General features: G+C 58.6%; 3 protein-coding genes across 3 annotated transcripts; 1 reads left to right on the forward strand and 2 right to left on the reverse strand.

The window, feature by feature from the left end:
* Nucleotides 1–7,611: 7,611 nt before the first annotated feature.
* LOC112639032 (proline-rich protein 2-like) lies at nt 7,612–8,337 on the reverse strand. The gene has a single exon (XM_025411821.1). It carries the CDS (start codon nt 8,335–8,337, stop codon nt 7,612–7,614), a length of 726 nt encoding a protein of 241 aa, XP_025267606.1.
* A 2,725-nt stretch (nt 8,338–11,062) lies between these two features.
* Nucleotides 11,063–12,289, forward strand: LOC105250072 (putative 115 kDa protein in type-1 retrotransposable element R1DM). The gene has a single exon (XM_025411822.1). It carries the CDS (start codon nt 11,063–11,065, stop codon nt 12,287–12,289), a length of 1,227 nt encoding a protein of 408 aa, XP_025267607.1.
* Nucleotides 12,290–15,147: 2,858 nt separating this feature from the next.
* Nucleotides 15,148–18,511, reverse strand: LOC112639033 (basic salivary proline-rich protein 2-like). Its single transcript, XM_025411824.1, has 2 exons — nt 17,947–18,511; nt 15,148–15,257 (listed from the first exon to the last, which is right to left on the reverse strand). The coding sequence occupies exons 1-2, from the start codon at nt 18,509–18,511 to the stop codon at nt 15,148–15,150; spliced, it is 675 nt and encodes a 224-aa protein (XP_025267609.1).
* Between the last annotated feature and the right edge of the window lie 11 nt (nt 18,512–18,522).

Consider the following 18,522-nt stretch of genomic DNA (forward strand, 5'->3'; position numbering starts at 1 on the left):
TAATGGGGACGCAGCGGATAGGAATCTGCTGCAAAGTCATGGTTGAGTTTGCTGGCATACTGCTAGCATTTTGCTATCTGGGAAGATATGTTATTAGACATATGTATATGCAATTTTTTTATATCAACTTGAATGAAAAGTAATTAAATAATTTCATTATAGTACTCTTCAAATCAAGAAAATTAACGCTATTGGTTTTTGAAAGTGTGTTTATTTCTATCGCAGTATGCGGATTACTCAGCAATTCAATTATTTGTATGAATTTCATGATTTCCATATTCGATTACTTTTCTTGTTACTAAATATCTAACCGGCGATGTTGCATATACAAGTACGGGAAAGGGGAGTAAGATGACGATCTTAAGGTTTGTCAATTTTTCTTGAGTTGTATAATGATGGCAAAATAGTGATTTATTTTTTTTGGATAAGCTGAAGTCTTGCTAATCATTTGCAAAAATTGAAAATTTTATAAATATATCAGATTTTTATTAAATTTAAATTTTTTGAGGACGTGTCAATTTCGTCATTTTGCCCCCCTATGTGGGTAAGATGACTTCGATAGTGGGTAAATTCCGCTCCCTTCGGGCACTTTGGCCTAATGCGGATAGGGGAAGGAAAACCCTGACTCCAAACCCGGTACAATGGGGCCGTGACGGGTGGGAGAACACCCAACCCATTCTTTCTTCCTCACCTATCCATAACCTCCTTTCCTTTTTCCTTGCCCCTTTGTCCCTGGTTTCCCCCTCTACTTTCTTCGGGGTGGCGCCTGCTTTCCAATAGCCAGCTTTTATTTCTTCTTTCTTCGGGGTGGCGCCCGCTATCAAATAGCCTAGAGGAGACAACCTCGATAAAAAACAAAAATCGTGATGGAAATGCCTCGTAAAAAGAGAGTATTGTTACCGGCCCAGGGGACTTCGGACCCCCAGGGCCCGGCGGGTGAGGGGGGTAGCGTCCCGGCCCCTCCCCCGTCGTCATCCGACGACGGGCGATCCCCGGGGTCAGGGGTGGGCCCCGGGGCCGAACGGACGACCGCCCCCAGTACGGGAAGTAATCTCTCTTCTTTTGTGACTCCCCAGAAGGCCACTTTGTGGCTGATGGAGAGTCTGGAAGAGATGCTGGAGAGTACTGCACAGTGGTGCAGTGACATCGAGAAGGCTGTGGAGGAGGCTGTGGAGGACGAACTACGGGAACACCGCGATCTTCTTTTTCCGGGGGGCCTGTACGGCATGGACAACCTTTTTGGTTTTCTCAGGGCTACGTGCAGGGGCCTCAGAGCAGCCCGGCCTCTTCTCCAGAGAGCGTTGGAGAGGTGGGGGGGAGAGGAGGCGGAGACACAGACGTCTCCGCCCCCTCCCCTCCCCCAGAGGTGGAGAGAACGAGCGTTGCGGTGGGGACGTGTCCCGGACCGCAAAGAGTGGACCGGGGCACGTCCCCGCTGGGGCTCGTCTGTGAAGATGAGTACGCGGTCAGGAGTGTCTCGGTGGGGGTGTGCCTCGGTCCGGATGTTCTGGACCGGGGCACATCCCCACTGAGAGGGCGAGCTGCGCGAGTCGGCTTCAAGAGTCGTGGCGCGCAGACGCCGAGGACGTGGAGAGGGGAATGTTTTTACATTCCCACGGCGGTGAAGGGGAGGAGCAGCCCAGCTGTAGAAGCTAATGCTGCCCCCCAGGATAGTCGGCGTGGGAGAGGTGCGGTCGATGGGACCCCCGGGACTACGGTCAGGGGGTCTGTGCCGGCCGGCCTCTCGTACGCCGACGCGGTGAAGGCCCCGAGTGCCCGGGCTCCAGGAGGTAAATCCTGGCCCCGGGACTCGGGGTATTGAGGATAGGGCGAGATGGTGACGGGGATCTCGTTGTAGAGGTCCCCGCCACCAACGAAACGGGAGTGGAGGCCCCCCCTCCCCGGAGGGGTGATTCCGGTGTGGAGTCATCCCCCTCCGAGGAGGGGGGGAGGTCTTCCCCTGATGAGGGAAGAAGAAGAAGGAGGAGGCGGGGGTGGCGCCGTGTCGGCCGTCCTTCGGCTGTATTGCCGAGCGAATGGCCGGCCCGGTGCTACTCCTGCCTTGAAGCCGGGCACGTAGCGGCGCAGTGCCCGGAGAGCGGCGGGAGCGACAGGGGGGTGCGCTGTTATAAGTGCGGCGCACCCTCCCACAAGATGGCGACATGCCGCGCGGGGCGCCCGCGATGTCCGCTGTGTGCGGATCGCGGGCTCCCCGCGGGGCATATCCTGGGGGCGGAGGGGTGTAAACCTCCGCCCCCAGGAAGGGTGAAGAGTGGGCGAGGCGGAGCTCCGCTGAGCCCAGGTGCGGGGCGGGGGCTTCCCCCGTCTAAGGAAGGAGGAGGGGCCAGAAGCGCGGTCCCCTGGATTCCCACCCAGAAGGGTGGGATCCGGGGGAGGGCGTGGATGGCCTCGGAGAGGTCGGCCCCCCTCTGCGTCGCCACGGATCTTTTGGTTCGGGCGGCCGGAGGGGGAGGCTACGGCCAACGGGGGGGGACGGTGGAGTCCGCTAAATAGCGGAGTTCATAGTCCCCCCCCCAGGGGATCGTTGGAGGGGGAGGGCTAGTAGCCTACGGGCGAATGTCTTCTTCCCGGCGACCCCCTCGGGATGGGAGGGATAACGGCGGGGGACCTTCTGTCTCCTGCCCGAACCTCGTGGTGGGCCCCCGGGCTGACTGCCGAATCCGCTTCCCTACGGGGGGCGGAGGGAGCACCAGTCCGGGGGCAAATGGGGCCGGGGCCCGAGTCGGGTGAACTCGGACCCCGACCCTGTCCCCCCTGACCACCGAGGGAGGGACGCGGGTGGGCAGTGTGGCCCTGTCCACCCGCAACCGCGTATGCGCGAGAGAATGGGGGGCCAATCGAGCCCCCCCCGGGAAGAGGATCGGGCGGCGGCGTCACCGAACACCCGTGACGTCGCCTCCTGATCGCCGCGGGGGAGGAATCGTGGGGGCAGAGATCCGAAGTATTGCAATAGCGAGTCCCGGGTCTCTGTCCCCTCCTCCTGCCGCCGGGATGGCCACCCCAGGGGTTTTAGTGGGTATACCTCCCCTTCTGGGAGGGAGTCCCACATAACCCGCGGTCCCTCCCCGGGGACTGCGGGTATCCATCAAGGATTTCCCCTGGGCTATCAAAAAAAAAAAAAAAAAAAAGGTTCTCCCCCGTGGGCACCACCTTGACGTGGTGGGGGAGCTTAAGTCGGTCCCGGTCCCCTGGGGCGGTTCAGTTAGCCATTGGCTGCTGTTCCGGCCTGGGGGGGCGGGATCGGTGAACTAAGAGTGCCCATTGCGCGCGCAGCAGACCCCGAATTTATTCGGGGTCTTGCTTTGAGGAGAGCGCGCGCGGGAGGGGAGCGTGCAAGCGCTCACGCGGCTTCGGCTGCGAGGTGAAGGCGTGCGACGGACTTGTCCGTTTACGCGCGTAAAAGGAGGAGCGACGATCGCTCACGAGGCTCCGCGGCTTTGGCCGCGTTAAGAGGATGCGCGACGGACTTGCCCGGTCACAGAGTGCACGTGCACGGAGAGTGCGCCAACGCTCGAAGATCCGAGCGTTGGTCGCCGGAGTGAGGGCGAGTCCTTCCGCCGCCTGCTGTTGTTGGCGGTGTGTGGCGGGCCGGGGGCCGGTGTCTTCGGGGGTCTGGCGATTGGTCGCTACGGGCGGCGATTCCCCGGTAGTAGTCCAGCCTTGGGCTTCGGGATTAGCGGGGGTTGCCGGTACGCTCCGGCGTCCGGGAGGTCGCCTTCCCCCGCCCCCGTCGTCCCTTGGCGAGTCCCGGGTGATGCGGTTGGGGTGCGTGCTTCCGTAGCCGCCCCGTAAATCCTTCCACCTTGGGGCGCCCCAGGACGAACCCGGGGATTATGTTGAGGACGTCGTCTGGCCATGGGTCCCCCCCGGGGGCATCGGGCCCGGGTTTGCCGCGCTCCGTCTGCGGCGGTGGGCGGCGGGGGGGTTTGCCCTCTGGGCGTGGGGGGGTGTTTATCGGGGGGGACTTGTCCTCCCCCCTTGCTCGCTCTGCCCACAGGGCAGCGGGGTCCCGGGGTGGAAACCGGGGCCCCGAGTGCTGCTCACGTGTGTTGAGGGGTGGCAGGGTTAAGTTACTCGCCCTGTCACCCGTTGGGGCATACAACGCCCCAACACGGAGGGGACCTCTCTCTTTCACGAGAGAGGGGTCACCGCGTGCCTGGGGGGGGGGTCGCGGCTGCATGCGCAAGCGTTCTCGTGGCCCTCCCCCCTGTGCGCTGAAGGAGACAACCAAGGGGTTTTAGCGGGTAGTCGGGATTTATCCCGGAGTCCCGCATACCCCCCGCCAATTCCACTTGGCGGGGGGATGCGTAAATGCATTTCCCCTTGTAAAAAAAAAAAAAAAAAAAAAAAGGTTAGGTTAGGTTGTCTCGGGAACCGTCGAGTGGAGCGGTCCTTATGTCAGGTGAAGGGTACTGTGTTTACGGTACCTGGAGGCTGACATACCGCAAGCGAAGGGTCCGCCTTCCCCTCGCTTTAAATAAAAAATCCGGAGGCGGGGACACGGGAAGGAGCCGGCGTCGCACGTCGGCAACAGGGGGATTGCCCATCCTTGTATAAAAAATCGAAGGCAGCCGGGTGCAGTGTTGACTTCCGTCGCGAAGCACGATAGTGTTTCCCGATGGAAACAACACAGCACAACACCGTCTCCACGTGGAGGCGGAGCTTCTCCCGGGTAGGAAGCCCATCTTCCGCTCTTCAAGCGGGAGATGAGGTTGAGGGGTGGTGCATCACCCTCCGGAAAACCGGATGCACATTTAACTCGAGTCACGTGTGCCCGTATGGCGTGGTTATGTTGGGTGATGGGTTCCTGTGGAAGACCCACTTGAATCCACCGGTCAACATACCGCAAGCGGGGGTCCGCCTCCCCTCGCTTTAAATAAAAAACGCGGAGGCGGGGACACGGGTTAGGAGTCGGCGTTGCACGTCGGCGACAGGGGGCCTGCCCACCCCTGTATAAATAAACGTAGGCAGCCGGGTGCGGTGGTGTCTCGACCGAGACATTGGTATCTCGATTGGGACACTGCTGCACAAGCCGCCTCTACCGGGAGGCGGGTTTAGAAACTTCGGGTAGGAGGCCCACCTTCGCGGCGAAAGCGGGAGGTGAGGTGAGGGTTGTGCATCATCCTCCGGAAATCCGGATGCACATTTACTTCGAGTCACGGGGGCTAACAGGAGTCTGCATTCCTCCTGTCTAATAACGCGGATGCAGGGACACGGGAAGGGTCGATGAGGGTGAGGGGAGCATCGCAACCTCCGCTAAGGTTCCTGGCTCACTTGGGTCCTGAGGTTCCCATTCGGATAGGGTCGGTGGGACCAGGGAACTTCGGTTCCTGGGCTCAAGTGGGTCACAGGGTCTCCATTCGGATAGGGTCGGTGGAACCCGGGGGAACTGAGGCGGACAGATGCTCCCGAGCCTTTCATCCACAGAGTGGGGTGCGCCTTCCCCCATCTTTGAAAAACACGGAGGCGATCGGTGCTGGTTGTATCTACGATGAGATCAACTTAGCGTTTTTTGTTTTCGTTTTCGCGGTAGCTCTTTTTGTTGCGGGTAGGATGCCCACCTTCGCGGCGAAAGCGGGAGGTGAGGTGAGGGTTGTGCATCATCCTCCGGAAATTCGGATGCACATTTACTTCGAGTCACGGGGGCTAACAGGAGTCTGCATTCCTCCTGTCTAATAACGCGGATGCAGGGACACGGGAAGGGTCGATGAGGGTGAGGGGAGCATCGAAACCTCCGCTAAGGTTTCTGGCTCGCTTGGGTCCGGAGGTTCCCATTCGGATAGGGTCGGTGGGACCGGGGAACTTCGGTTCCTGGGCTCAAGCGGGTCATAGGGTTTCCATTCGGATAGGGTCGGTGGAACCCGAGGAAGCTGAAGCGGACAGATGCTCCCGAGCCTTTCATCCACAGAGTGGGGTGCGCCTTCCCCCATCTTTGAAAAACACGGAGGCGTCCGGTGCTGGTTGATCTGCGATGAGATCAATTCAGCGTTTTTTGTTTTCGTTAGTTTTAAGTTAGTTTAAGTTAGTGTTAAGTTAATTTTAAGTTAGTTGTAAGTTAGTTTTAAGCTAATACTCTTTTTCTCTTTTCAGGGTTTATTTTCAGGTTAGCTCGCGTCGGGTAGGAGATGCAGCGAGGGTTAGTGCATCACCCTCCGGAAAAATCGGATGCACGCTTATTTCGAGTCACGGATGCCGTCGAGTGGCGAGACATGTCAAGTGACGGGTCGCTGACCCCGAGGCTGACATATCTCAACAGGAGTCTGCATTCCTCCTGTATAAAAAGGCGGATGCAGGGACACGGGAAGGGTTGATGAGGGTGAGGGGACCATTGTAATGGTCTGCTGGTGTCCCTTTAGTGCTTTGCTGGGTCTGTAGGTCTCCATTCGGATAGGGTCGGTGGAACCGGGGAACTTCGGTTCTTGGGCTCAGCGGGTACTTGGGTGCTCATACGGATAGGGTCGGTGGGACCCGGGAACATCAGCAGACTTGGGTGGTCCCAAGCCTTTCATCCACAAGGTGGGGTATGCCTTCCTCCAGCCGGAAAACGCGGAGGCATATGCGGTGCCGAGGTGTATCTCCAATGTGATCACCTCGGTCAAATGGTTAGTGCCTGAACGGGCGGTGTGCCGGCCTAGCGATCGAGCGGGACCGTCGACCAAACGCCGGGGAGGGCATCGCCCCGAGTAGTAGTCGACGAGATACTTCTCTGCCGATTCTGCCTAGGTGAGTGGGCCCCTCCATTAAAATGAGGGGAGCTCGGTCGAGAGGAAGGCACATCTCTCAACACAGGAGTCTACCTAGTGGGGGCCTGCCTTACCCCACTCTAAAACACGCGAAGGCACACGCGAATCATCTGGGTCCCCCCGGGTGGCTGGACACCTGGGGGGACACCACCAGAGGTGGTCCCCCGGCAGAGGGGGAATAAAACTAGTGGGCAGGGTGGCCGACGTGCGTGGTCTCCGAGGGGACCCGTAGCGATCCGGACCCTGTTTTCGGCCCTCTTTGAAGGGTGCACTCCTCCGATGGTGCGCCACCTTGTCGTGGTGGAGGAGCTCCCCTCTTCCTTCGGGTTGAGGGGTCTAAGAGCGCACCATTGCACTTCCTCGTGGTGTTCGTTGTAGGCGGCGGCTTCGGATGAAAACGAAAACGAAAGCGGTCCTCGGGCCGTGAGTAGCGAGTATGTGAGTAATCCGAAGTCGTCGTGGGCGGACATCACGAGAAGGGGGGTTGCGCTCCCTCCGGGCACCTTGGCCTGATGCGCATAGGGGTTGGCGGCCCTGACTTCAATCGCCCGGCTGCACGGAACCGTTAGGGGAGGATTTCTATCCTCCCTCCGTGCACTTTGCGGGTGCTCCCGCATGGGGTCGTTGGAGGGTGCTGCGTGGTGGGTGCTCCTGCCACGTAGCGTCCCTCGGGGGGATGTGGGTGCCGGGGTGCCTTGTGTCTGGGGGCGGCATCTTCCTCGCAATCCTGCGGGGTGGATGCGCGTCCTGGCATGGGGTGCCTTTGGCGTCCCACAAAAAGGGGTCTCGGGGCTAGCCCGTGACCCCTGGGGGGGATGCGGTGGCCGGTCCACTCCGATCAGGGGTGTCATCCGAGTTTGGGTGGCCCTTCGGTGAAGGGTGGAAGCGGCGTCCCGCAAGGGGGTAGTCGCCTCCCACCGCTTGGCAAACGGCCCGGGGTGTGACCCCGGGATACGCGCCAAGTAGGAGGAGGGGACGGGTCGGCAGATGACTCACCCGGAGATATCCGGGTGACCGGACTTCTCCGGACTGCCGGCCCGGGTCGCACCGAGCCGCTCGGATGTTTCCGAGGCGGGGTCGGTGCGACGGAGGATGCAGCGGTTGGGTGTCCCCAACGGGGGGTCTTCCCCGTTGGTGGTCCCCCGCCGCTGCCAGCCGCCAGAGCCGCTCGGACGTATTCCGAGGCCGGGGTCTGGCGGCGAGAGTTTGGATACCCGGTGGTTGTCCGCGACCGTTTCCCCTTCCGAAGCGGCAACCACCGGGACGGCGCTTGCCCCCCAGATCCGGCCAGTCCGGTGTGGGGGCGTGCTGGTCGCCACGGCGGGTAAGGCGGGGTAGGGGAGCGGCTGCCCCGTCCCAACCGTCCGTGGGGCCCCCCGGGTGGCGCCGCCCCCTGCAGTATCCGCGTGGTCGGAGACGCGGAACCCCTGAAAGCCCATGGGGGAGTCAAACCCCTCATGGGTGAGTAAGGGGCTGGGACCCTGTGCCGGTGCTGCCTTTGGCCGCCGGCCAGAGGTGTATCTCGACCCCCCGGGGGAACTTGGGGCCCTCCGTCGGGAGTGTTGCCGGTCATGTTTCGGGACACTTTCGGCGGGGGTGAGGGTATACCCGGTTGAGGGAGCTGCAGGGGGAACGTGGGATTAAACCAAAAATGAGTTACCCATATATAAAATTAATAAAAATTGACAGAGTCGGGGAGGAGGACCAACGTCCTACACCTTCGCGAGATGCGGAGGAGAGAGGCCTTGAGGCCTCACAACAGAAGTCTGCCGGAACGAAGCTGGTACGTAGCTCCAGCCTTCGTAGCAGCACGCGCAGCCAATCAAGCCGCGCCACGAGGAGCGGGTCTGAATACGGCTCGGCGGACGAGTCCAATGAGCGCATCATGGGGCCCGTGGAGAGGAAGGAGGGAGAGATGGGAAGCGCTTCAACGCCCCCCGACCCCCCCATTAAGACACTCCCAGGGCCTGCAAGTAGCAAGCTCGGGGATAGGAAAGGGAGCGGGGCATCCGTGGCGTCCATGTACTCGAACATGGACGTCGACGCATCAGAAGGCGGCAAACCACGTAAGCGCCCTAGGGAATCGAACTACGACTCCGATGCGTCGGATGTCTCGATTGCCTCGGCTGCGTCATCCCTGTCCCGGGCAGGGTCGGAAAGCCGAGGCAGAGGAAGACGCCCAACAACCGGGCAATATGTCGGCCTAGCGAAAGCGAAAAAAGAGTTGCTCCGGGTGGAGCAGGAGGAGCTCCTCCTTCGGGCGGAACGAGAACTCTTCGATCAATGGACGCAGCCGTCCATCACCCGTTCGAGGAGGATCTTGCTAGGGGCGGAGATGCCGGCAGAAGACGGGTCCAACACACCCGCGGACCCGTCCACTCTCACGGCTGCGGACTTGGGGCAGCAAATCCGCGGGGTCGTAGAGGCTATGAACACGGTCGCCTCCTACAAAAAGGGGTATAAAGGCACCTCAATCAAGATCTTGAAGGAGGCGGCCTTGGTCGTGAGTGCGGCGAGTAAAGAACTCATGGGCCGCACCCAAAGCGATGAAAATCGTCGCCTTTTAGAGGCGAACAACCGCCTTACCGCTGAAATGGCGGAAATGAAGAGGCAGATGGAGGAGCTGCGGAAACAAGTGGCCGGCATAACCGTTCCACAAACCGGCACAACACCGCTGGAGGAAGAGATGTCGGAGATCTTCCCCTCGTTACCACGGCGCGAAGCTAGCGCCATCGGGGAGATGAACGAGAATCGCTCTCCCCCGTCCTCTGTTCTAGAGGCCAGGAAGAGGCACAAGGGGGGAGCCGAGGACCTCAACGAGGGTATGGGGGCTATGGTCGAGGCAATCTCGAGTCGTATATTCAAATACGTGGACTCGAGACTCGCGGTCATTGAGCAGCGCCTTCCCCCCGAAAGATTGAGGCCTGCTTTGCAGGCGGAGAAGAAAGCTGCAGCGGCAGGCAGCACACCATCCTTTGCCCAAGTGGCCGCTGCTGCCCCTCGTAAAGGGGCTGGAGAGAGGAGAGTGGGAGGAAAAGGGGCAAAGACCCCCACCGCTCCCCCGCCACCTATCCCCACCAAGAGTGGGAAAAAGTCAGGCGGGAATAAGCAGGTCAAGGTTTCTCCGACCGCCAGATCTGACCAGACAACCGGGCCCGCGAATGCGAACAATAAAACGTCCGAATGGACGAAAATCGGCCGCGCGGGTAAGCCGGCGACAACAGCCAAAGGGGGGGCCAAAACACCGGCCCCGGCTGCTGCCCCTAAGGGGGGTCAGCCCTCCAAGAAGGGGACCAAGAAGGGGGGAAATACCTTAGTCAAAGGAGCTGATGGAAAGGGTGCAACACCCAGAGCCCAATCCACCAAGCCCCGCAAGATCCGCCCCCCAAAACTAGCGGCCGTACTTATAAGTGCGGCCCCTTCAAGGGGGAGCGAGAAGCCCGCGGCCTTGGGGGAGGCGATAGCCGGGGTACGTCCCCATATTAAGCTCAATGAGCTCGGCATCGTCTCCCTCAAACCCAAAAAGGCCGCCGGGGGGGGCATTTTGTTTGAAGTCCCCGGGGAGGAAAGCGGCATCAAGGCCGACAAGCTCGCAGAAGCGTTAAGGCCTCTTCTCGAGCCCAAGGGGGTGAGGGTCACCCGTCCGGTGAAGTTTGAAGAACTCCGTGTCACCGGACTGGATGATTCAATAGCCCCCGAAGAAGTGCGGCAGGCTCTTGCTGCGGCTGGCGATTGCTCCGCGGGAGTCATTACGGTCGGGAAGATCAACCTTTCCCCCGCGGGCAGGCTCGGGTCAGTCTGGGCCCGAGCTCCAGCAGTCGCCGCCAAAAAAGTAGTCGATGCGGGCCCCCTGTCCATTGGATGGATTAGAGCCCGCGTCGAAGCCCTCCCCCCCCGCCCCCTGCAGTGCTACACATGCTTGGGAGCGGGACACTCGAGGGCACATTGCAAGGCCGGTGTCGACCGCAGCGGACTCTGTTACCGCTGCGGAAAGCCTGGACACTTAGCGGCCGGATGCACCGCCACCAATCCCCATTGCGCTTACTGCGCAGCTGAGGGGCACAAGGCGGATCATAGGTACGGGGGGAAGGCATGTGCCTCCCTCCGGCCAAAAAAGAAGGAAGCCAAGAAGAAGAACAAGGGGGAGCAGGGGGCAAAATCAGCCCTTCCTCTCCTCCCCGCCGAGGGAACACAGGACAGGGGGGTCACTCCGCCGATTTCGGAACAGGCCCCTCCTGCCCCGGAGCCCGTCACAGGCCCGGCAGTAAGCCAAGAGGAGGCGATGGAAATCGTGTAAGATGATTGAAAACCATCGCCTCCTACAAGCAAACTTGAATCACTCCGCCAGGGCACAGGACTTATTACTCCAAACCCTGGCGGAGTGGAATATAGACCTGGCAGTTGCGGCCGAACCGTACCGTGTCCCCGCGAAATCCAACTGGATCGGCGATGCGGACGGTTCGGTCGCAATCATTGGAAGAGGCACGGCAGATGCCATCCCCCTGACCTTAATAGGCAGGGGAGGCGGCTACGTGGCCGCACAATGGGGGGAAATTGCCGTGGTGGGGGTATATTTTTCGCCTAACCGCGACCAGGCCGAATTCCGGGCATACCTGGACCGGGTGGCGACAGCTATACGTCGCCAGCTACCCGGTCCAGTGTTAGTAGCGGGGGACCTCAATGCCAAGTCGGCGGAATGGGGTTCCCCCGTGACCGACGCCCGCGGCCTGGACCTCGCGGAATGGGGGAATGAGCTGGGCCTCGTAATTCTCAATAGAGGCTCAGCTCACACCTGCGTGCGGCACAACGGCGGGTCGATCGTCGATATTACATTCGGCAGCCCGCCGGTCGCACGCATGGTCAGCGGCTGGAGGGTCATGGAGGGGTCGGAGACGTTATCGGACCACCGATATATACGGTGGAATATCTCCGACCCGGCCCTGGGACACCAGCCGCTCCCCCCTGGACGTGGAGGCGCAACCCCACCCCCCCGCTGGGCACTCAAACGCCTAGCAGAGGACGCCTTGATGGCTGCCGCTTCGGCAAAGTCTCTGGAGCCTATACCAGAGCCTGACGCCTGCGACATTGAGAGGGAGGTAACCTGGTTTCGGGAAGCCATGACGCAAGTCTGCGACGTGGCCATGCCCCGGATCCGGGCCCTCCCTCAGAGGAAGGCGGTGTACTGGTGGTCACAAGAAATCGCGCACTTACGCGCTGATTGCGTAAGAAAACGCCACCAGTATACCAGATGTCGTCGCAGGCGGCACACGGAGGCCGAAGCGGCTGCGCTGTACGCTGTTTACAGAGAAGCTAACAAGCAGCTGCAGCGCGCCATCAAAAGGGCCAAAGACAAGGCCTGGGCAGAGCTCCTGGAGACTCTCAATGAGGATCCATGGGGGCGTCCCTACCTGATCGTCAGAAAGAAACTGCGGTCAGGGGGCCCCCAATTACGGAGAGTCTCCACCCCCAAGTCCTGGAGGACGTGGTGTCCGCCCTATTCCCCCACGTTGGGGGAGGGGCGATGATACCTCCAGGACAACCGGTCCACAGAACACCGTGGACCGACGACTTGGGGGTAACAGAGGAGGAGCTGGCCAGGGCAATCCGTAGGCTTCGGGCAAAAAACACCGCCCCGGGGCCTGACGGTATCCCTGGCCGAGCCTGGGTCCTGGCCCTTGGCGTCCTCGGGGACCGCCTGAGGAGGCTATTTACGGCCTGCCTCAGAGCGGGGCAATTTCCCCCCCAATGGAAGGAGGCGGCACTTGTCCTCCTACGGAAGGAAGGGCGTCCCCCGGAGTCACCCTCCGCGTACCGCCCGATATGCCTGTTGGACGAGGCGGGCAAGCTCTTCGAGCGCGTGCTCGTCGCCCGCCTCAACTGGCACCTGTCAACAGCTGGTCCGGACTTGGCCGACTGCCAGTTCGGATTCCGAGAAGGCCGTTCGACGATTGACGCCATCAAGAGCGTCAAGGCCTTCTCGGATGAGGCTGTCTCCCGGGGTGGAGTGGCGTTGGCCGTCTCACTAGACATTGCCAACGCCTTCAACTCCTTACCCTGGGAGTGTATAGGGCGCGCGCTCGAGTACCATCGAGTGCCGCCCTATATGCAGGAAGTCATCCGCGACTACCTGCGTGACAGGGCCGTCGCATATCGGGCACGGTACAGGGTACCGATGCGGAGGGAGGTACGCTGTGGGGTTCCACAGGGGTCGGTTCTTGGCCCCATATTGTGGAACCTCGGTTACAACAGCGTACTCCGGGGCGCTCTCCTCCCGGGCCTAAAGCTAGTGTGCTACGCTGACGATACGCTCGTCATGGCCCGGGGGGACGATTGGGAGGACACGTGCCGCCTGGCAGGAGTCGGTGTGCAGCACGTCGTCGGCAGAATCCGCGCCTTGGGGCTGACGGTGGCCCTCAACAAGACCGAGGCTGTGTATTTCAAGCAGCCTCGGCACAGGCCACCACCGCAGCCCCACATTACCGTCGAGGGAGTCCGTATCGAGGTGCGGCCCAGTATCAAATACCTGGGTTTGCACCTCGATCGCCACTGGGTCTTCGAGGAGCACTTCCTGCGTATGGTCCCCCGCATCAAGGCAGCAGTCAACTCCTTCGGGAGCCTGCTGCCAAACATAGGGGGACCTCAGGATAGAGTGCGCCGCCTATACATGGGGGTGGTCGGATCCATGATCCTGTATGGAGCCCCCGTGTGGTCGCAGAAGTTATCGGCCAGCCGCAAAAGCCTTGCAGTGGTGCAGAGCCTGCAAAGGCGGCTGGCCATTAGGATCACGCGGGGGTACAAAACCACCCCCGCAGAGGCGGCGCTCGCGGTGTCGGGTTCGATCCCTTGGGATCTGTTAGCGGAGGCGTACGCCACGATGTATGAGTGGCGTACTACCCTCCGCCAGGAAGGAGTAACCCCGACACCGCGCGAAAAGGAAGTTGCTAGGACCCAGTTCCGGCAGCTCGCGATAGAGAAATGGAAGGAGAGGCTGGCCCACGTCAGGGTCGGTCTCAGAGCTGTCGGAGCCATCCGCCCAGTATTAGAAGAATGGGTGGATCGGCGGCCGAAAGGACTCCCATTCAGGACGGTGCAGGTGCTCACCGGACATGGATGTTTCGGTGAGTACCTGCACGAGAAGGCGGGGCGCGAGCCGACGACGCGCTGTCATCATTGCGAGGAGGAAAGGGACACAGCCCAGCATACGCTAGAGGAGTGTCCCTCATGGGATGATGAACGCCGCGACTTGCGGCAGGTGGTGGGCGACGATCTCTCGCTCCCGATCATCGTAGCAAAGATGGTCGAGAGCGAGGATGCCTGGGACGCCATGGTCTCCTTTTGTGAGAACGTCATCTCACAAAAGGAGGCCGCGGAGAGGGTCAGGGAAGACAATCCCGATGCTGACCCAATCCGCCGGAGGAGGGGGGGTGCACGGCGGCGAGCCTATGATCGCCAAGGCCCGTAGCACCTCCAGCAGGGAAGCCTAATCCCTGCACCTCCTCCAGTGGCGGGCCGGGGGACGCAATTGTCCCTCGGCTAGGGGCCGTGGGGGTCTTTCGCGCCTGGAGAACGCGGAAGTTCCCCCCGCGACACCAAGCCCTTCCCGGAAGGACGGTGAGACAGGGTGACCCGGTCTCACCGTCAATTTTCCTGTAGGGGGGTGTGGTGCCTACGCACCCTGCCCCACCCCTCACAGAGGGACCCTCCCCATCCAACGGGGGGGGTCGTAGCACGACCAGGGGGGGCCGCGGACGCGTGCAAGTCCGATCCCGTTGCCCCCCCGAGTGCGTGCGAGGTGGTCACCATGGGGTTTTAGTGGGTAGTCGGGGCGTCTTAGTTCCCGGAGTCCCACATAACCCCTCCCTTACTCTCCTTGGGGGGGTATGCGTCAATGCATTTCCCCATGTAAAAAAAAAAAAAAAAAAAAAAGGTTAGGTTAGGTTAGGTTAGGTTGAGTTGGTTCGGGGCTCCGGACGGAGCATGACGTGGTGCGTGTCCGAGAAATTTTTAAAGTGAATTTCTTCGATAATTCGCGACGCGGAGAGTCTTTTTTTTAGGCTATGCCCTAAAGAGGGAAGTGCTGTGAAGTGCATAATATACGGGTTTTGCGGAGGGACGCTGATTGCACGAGAAATAAGGGTTTAACTGCGGCTTCGCCTTGCCACCTCATATTGATGACGTGGCACTCCATACTCCTCAACACTGATATGTGCGAAAAAGAATAGGTAGTGAACCTGTCGTTGGCTTGCAAGAAGTGATTCGACCGTGCTAATAGAGACATACAATTAATGCCTATTATCGGTAATTAATCCAAAATCGTTAAAGAGGTGTTTAGTGACATTGCCTATGTCTTTGCCACGTGGCACTTTGAGGTTATGTTGACGCCCTAGGGATATTGTCTTGTGGCGGCCATCACGCCACGTGGCACTCTGAGCACTTGTGAGATTTTGAGATTCTGAGGATAAACTGACTTATTGAAGTGTCGTGGTGTGGAAACTAACAAGAAGTGATTTGATTGTGTTAATAGAGACATATAAATAATGCCTATTATCGGTAGTTGATTAAATATCGTTAAAGAAGTGTCTAGTGACATTGCCTTTGTCTCTTGCCATGTGGCATTTGAGTTAGGTTGGCGCATAGTAATCTTGTCTTTGGCGCCATCACGCCACGTGGCACTTTAGACTCTTGTGAGATTTTGAAATTTTGATGGTAAACTGTCTTATTGAAGTGTCGTGGTGTGGAAATTAATAAAAAGGATTCGACTGTGCTAATAGGGACATACAATTAATGCCTATTATCTGTAATTAATCAAAAATCATTAAAGAAGTGTTTAGTGACATTGTCTATGTCTTTGCCGCGTGGCACTTGAGGTTAGGTTGGCGACTAGGGATATCGTCTTGTGGCGCCACCACGCCACGTGGCACTCTAAACACTTGAGATTTTGAGATTTTGAGATTTTGATGATAAATTGACTTATTGAAGTGGCGTGGTGTGGAAACTAACAAGGGGTGATTCGATTGCGTTAATAGAAACATATAAATAATACTTATTATCGGTAATTAACTAAATATCGTTAAAGAAGCGTCTAGTGACATTGCCTTGGCTCAGCCGGGTGACATTTGAGGTTAGGTTGACGCCTAGTAAATTTTGTCTTGTGGCGCCACCACGCCACGCGGCACTCTAAACTCTTGTGAGATTGTGAGATTTTGAGATTCTGATGATATACTGACTTATTAAGTGTCGTGGTGTGGAAATTAACAAGAAGTGATTCGATTGTGTTAATAGAGACATATAAATAATGCCGATTTTCGGTAATTAGTTAAATATTGTTAAAGAAGTGCCTAGTGACATCTCTTTGTCTCTGCTGTGTGGCATTTGAGGTTAGGTTGACGCCTAGGATATTGTCTTGTGGCGCCACCACGCTGCGTGTCACTCAAGACATTTGTGAGATTTAAATGATAAACTGACTTATTGATGTGTTGTGGTGTTGAACCGGAATAGTTAATTAAAATTGAGGTTAATAAACAGTTAGTTATTAGCTATATTTTGTTATATACGTAAAGAAGTGTCCGGTGACATTGGCCGTGTCTGCCTCGTGGCACCTGGCACTTGATGTACGACTCGTATTATCGAGGTATCGATATATCGTTTTAGAAAAATTACCAAACTATAGTAACTTTTCATAGTACTTGATTCTAAACAATTTGAAACTGGAGAGTGTGAATCAGAGGGCAAACTATTGGTGAACTATTTAGATTTTTTAGGGGTAGTGAAACTCTGAAAAACAACAAACCTATAATTAGTTCGGCTTGTGAATTAACAAGTGGCTTCGGACGTGTAAATTGTTCTTATCGAGATCTGCTAGTGGTGGCAAAATACTGAAAACAGCAAACCTTAGTTAGCCTCCTGAAAGCAAGAGGGGCCCACATAACCTCAATTTGGGCCAAAGTGACAGGAGGAGAAAATTTGCTGTGAAGTTATAGTTTGTGCTTAGTGACATACGTTTGTGTCGTTACTACGTGGCAATTTGATGTGAGGCTCGAATCATCGAGTGGTGAAAATCTAAACAACAACAAAAATATAGTTAGTTCTCCGCCTGAAGGAGGCCGTACATAATCTCATTTCAAACAGAAAGTGACAATGTGTTGAAAACCCTTGGTAGAAGTGAAGGTGTCAGCTGTGCGCAAGAGCGAAAGAGTTTTTTCCAGTTTTGTATGGATACGATAACCGCCCATTATATTAAAGCAGGTAGAGGTTATGGGAGACCGTAAGCTATGGACACGCCGGGCTATGAACGCGGCTTAAGTAGATATCACCAGATAACTAATATTCTCTAGGGCTAGGGATTTCCCCTAGCGGGGATCTATAGTATGTGTAGCTAAATATATAGTACAGTATAGATTTATAACTAGCCGGATNCGTGGTCTCCGAGGGGACCCGTAGCCGATCCGGACCCGTTTTCGGCCCTCTTTGAAGGGTGCACTCCTCCGATGGTGCGCCACCTTGTCGTGGTGGAGGAGCTCCCCTCTTCCTTCGGGTTGAGGGTTAAGAGCGCACCATTGCACTTCCTCGTGGTGTTCGTTGTAGGCGCGGCTTCGGATGAAAACGAAAACGAAACGGTCCTCGGGCCGTGAGTAGCGAGTATGTAGTATCCGAAGTCGTCGTGGGCGGACATCACGAGAAGGGGGGTTGCGCTCCCTCCGGGCACCTTGGCCTGATGCGCATAGGGGTTGGCGGCCCTACTTCAATCGCCGGCTGCACGGACCGTTAGGGGAGGATTTCTATCCTCCCTCCGTGCACTTTGCGGGTGCTCCCGCATGGGGTCGTTGGAGGGTGCTGCGTGGTGGGTGCTCCTGCCACGTAGCGTCCCTCGGGGGATGTGGTGCCGGGGTGCCTTGTGTCTGGGGGCGGCATCTTCCTCGCAATCCTGGGGGGATGCGCGTCCTGGCATGGGTGCCTTGGCGTCCCACAAAAAGGGGTCTCGGGCTAGCCCGTGACCCCTGGGGGATGCGGTGGCCGGTCCACTCCGATCAGGGGTGTCATCCGAGTTTGGGTGGCCCTTCGGTGAAGGGTGGAAGCGGCGTCCCGCAAGGGGGTAGTCGCCTCCCACCGCTTGGCAAACGGCCGGGTGTGACCCGGGATACGCGCCAAGTAGGAGGAGGGGACGGGTCGGCAGATGACTCACCCGGAGATATCGGGTGACCGGACTTCTCCGGACTGCCGGCCCGGGGTCGCACCGAGCGCTCGGATGTTTCCGAGGCGGGGTCGGTGCGACGGAGGATGCAGCGGTTGGGTGTCCCAACGGGGGTCTTCCCCGTGTGGTCCCCGCCGCTGCCAGCCCCAGAGCCGCTCGGACGTATTCCGAGCCGGGGTCTGGCGGCGAGAGTTTGGATACCCGGTGGTTGTCCGCGACCGTTTCCCCTTCCGAAGCGGCAACCACCGGGACGGCGCTTGCCCCCAGATCCGGCCAGTCCGGTGTGGGGGCGTGCTGGTCGCCACGGCGGGTAAGGCGGGGTAGGGGAGCGGCTGCCCCGTCCCAACCGTCCGTGGGGCCCCCCGGGTGGCGCCGCCCCCTGCAGTATCCGCGTGGTCGGAGACGCGGAACCCCTGAAAGCCCATGGGGGAGTCAAACCCCTCATGGGTGAGTAAGGGGCTGGGACCTGTGCCGGTGCTCCTTTGGCCGCCGGCCAGAGGTGTATCTCGACCCCCGGGGGAACTTGGGGCCCTCCGTCGGGAGTGTTGCCGGTCATGTTTCGGGACA

The sequence above is a fragment of the Camponotus floridanus genome, unplaced genomic scaffold (assembly GCF_003227725.1).
Source record: "Camponotus floridanus strain SB8 unplaced genomic scaffold, Cflo_v7.5 scaffold432, whole genome shotgun sequence".
Classification (NCBI taxonomy): domain Eukaryota; kingdom Metazoa; phylum Arthropoda; class Insecta; order Hymenoptera; family Formicidae; genus Camponotus; species Camponotus floridanus.

What these genes read in the sequence shown, in the direction of transcription:
- LOC105250072 (XM_025411822.1), top strand. Translation starts at nt 11,063, where the DNA reads ATGATTGAAAACCATCGCCTCCTACAAGCAAACTTGAATCACTCCGCC.
- LOC112639033 (XM_025411824.1), bottom strand. Translation starts at nt 18,511, where the DNA reads ATGACCGGCAACACTCCCGACGGAGGGCCCCAAGTTCCCCCGGGGGTC. An exon ending in CGGTCACCCGATATCTCCGG is followed by an intron (nt 15,258 to 17,946) that starts GTGAGTCATCTG and finishes ACTTCTTGTTAG; the next exon opens with TTTCCACACCACGACACTTC.
- LOC112639032 (XM_025411821.1), bottom strand. Translation starts at nt 8,337, where the DNA reads ATGACCGGCAACACTCCCGACGGAGGGCCCCAAGTTCCCCCGGGGGGT.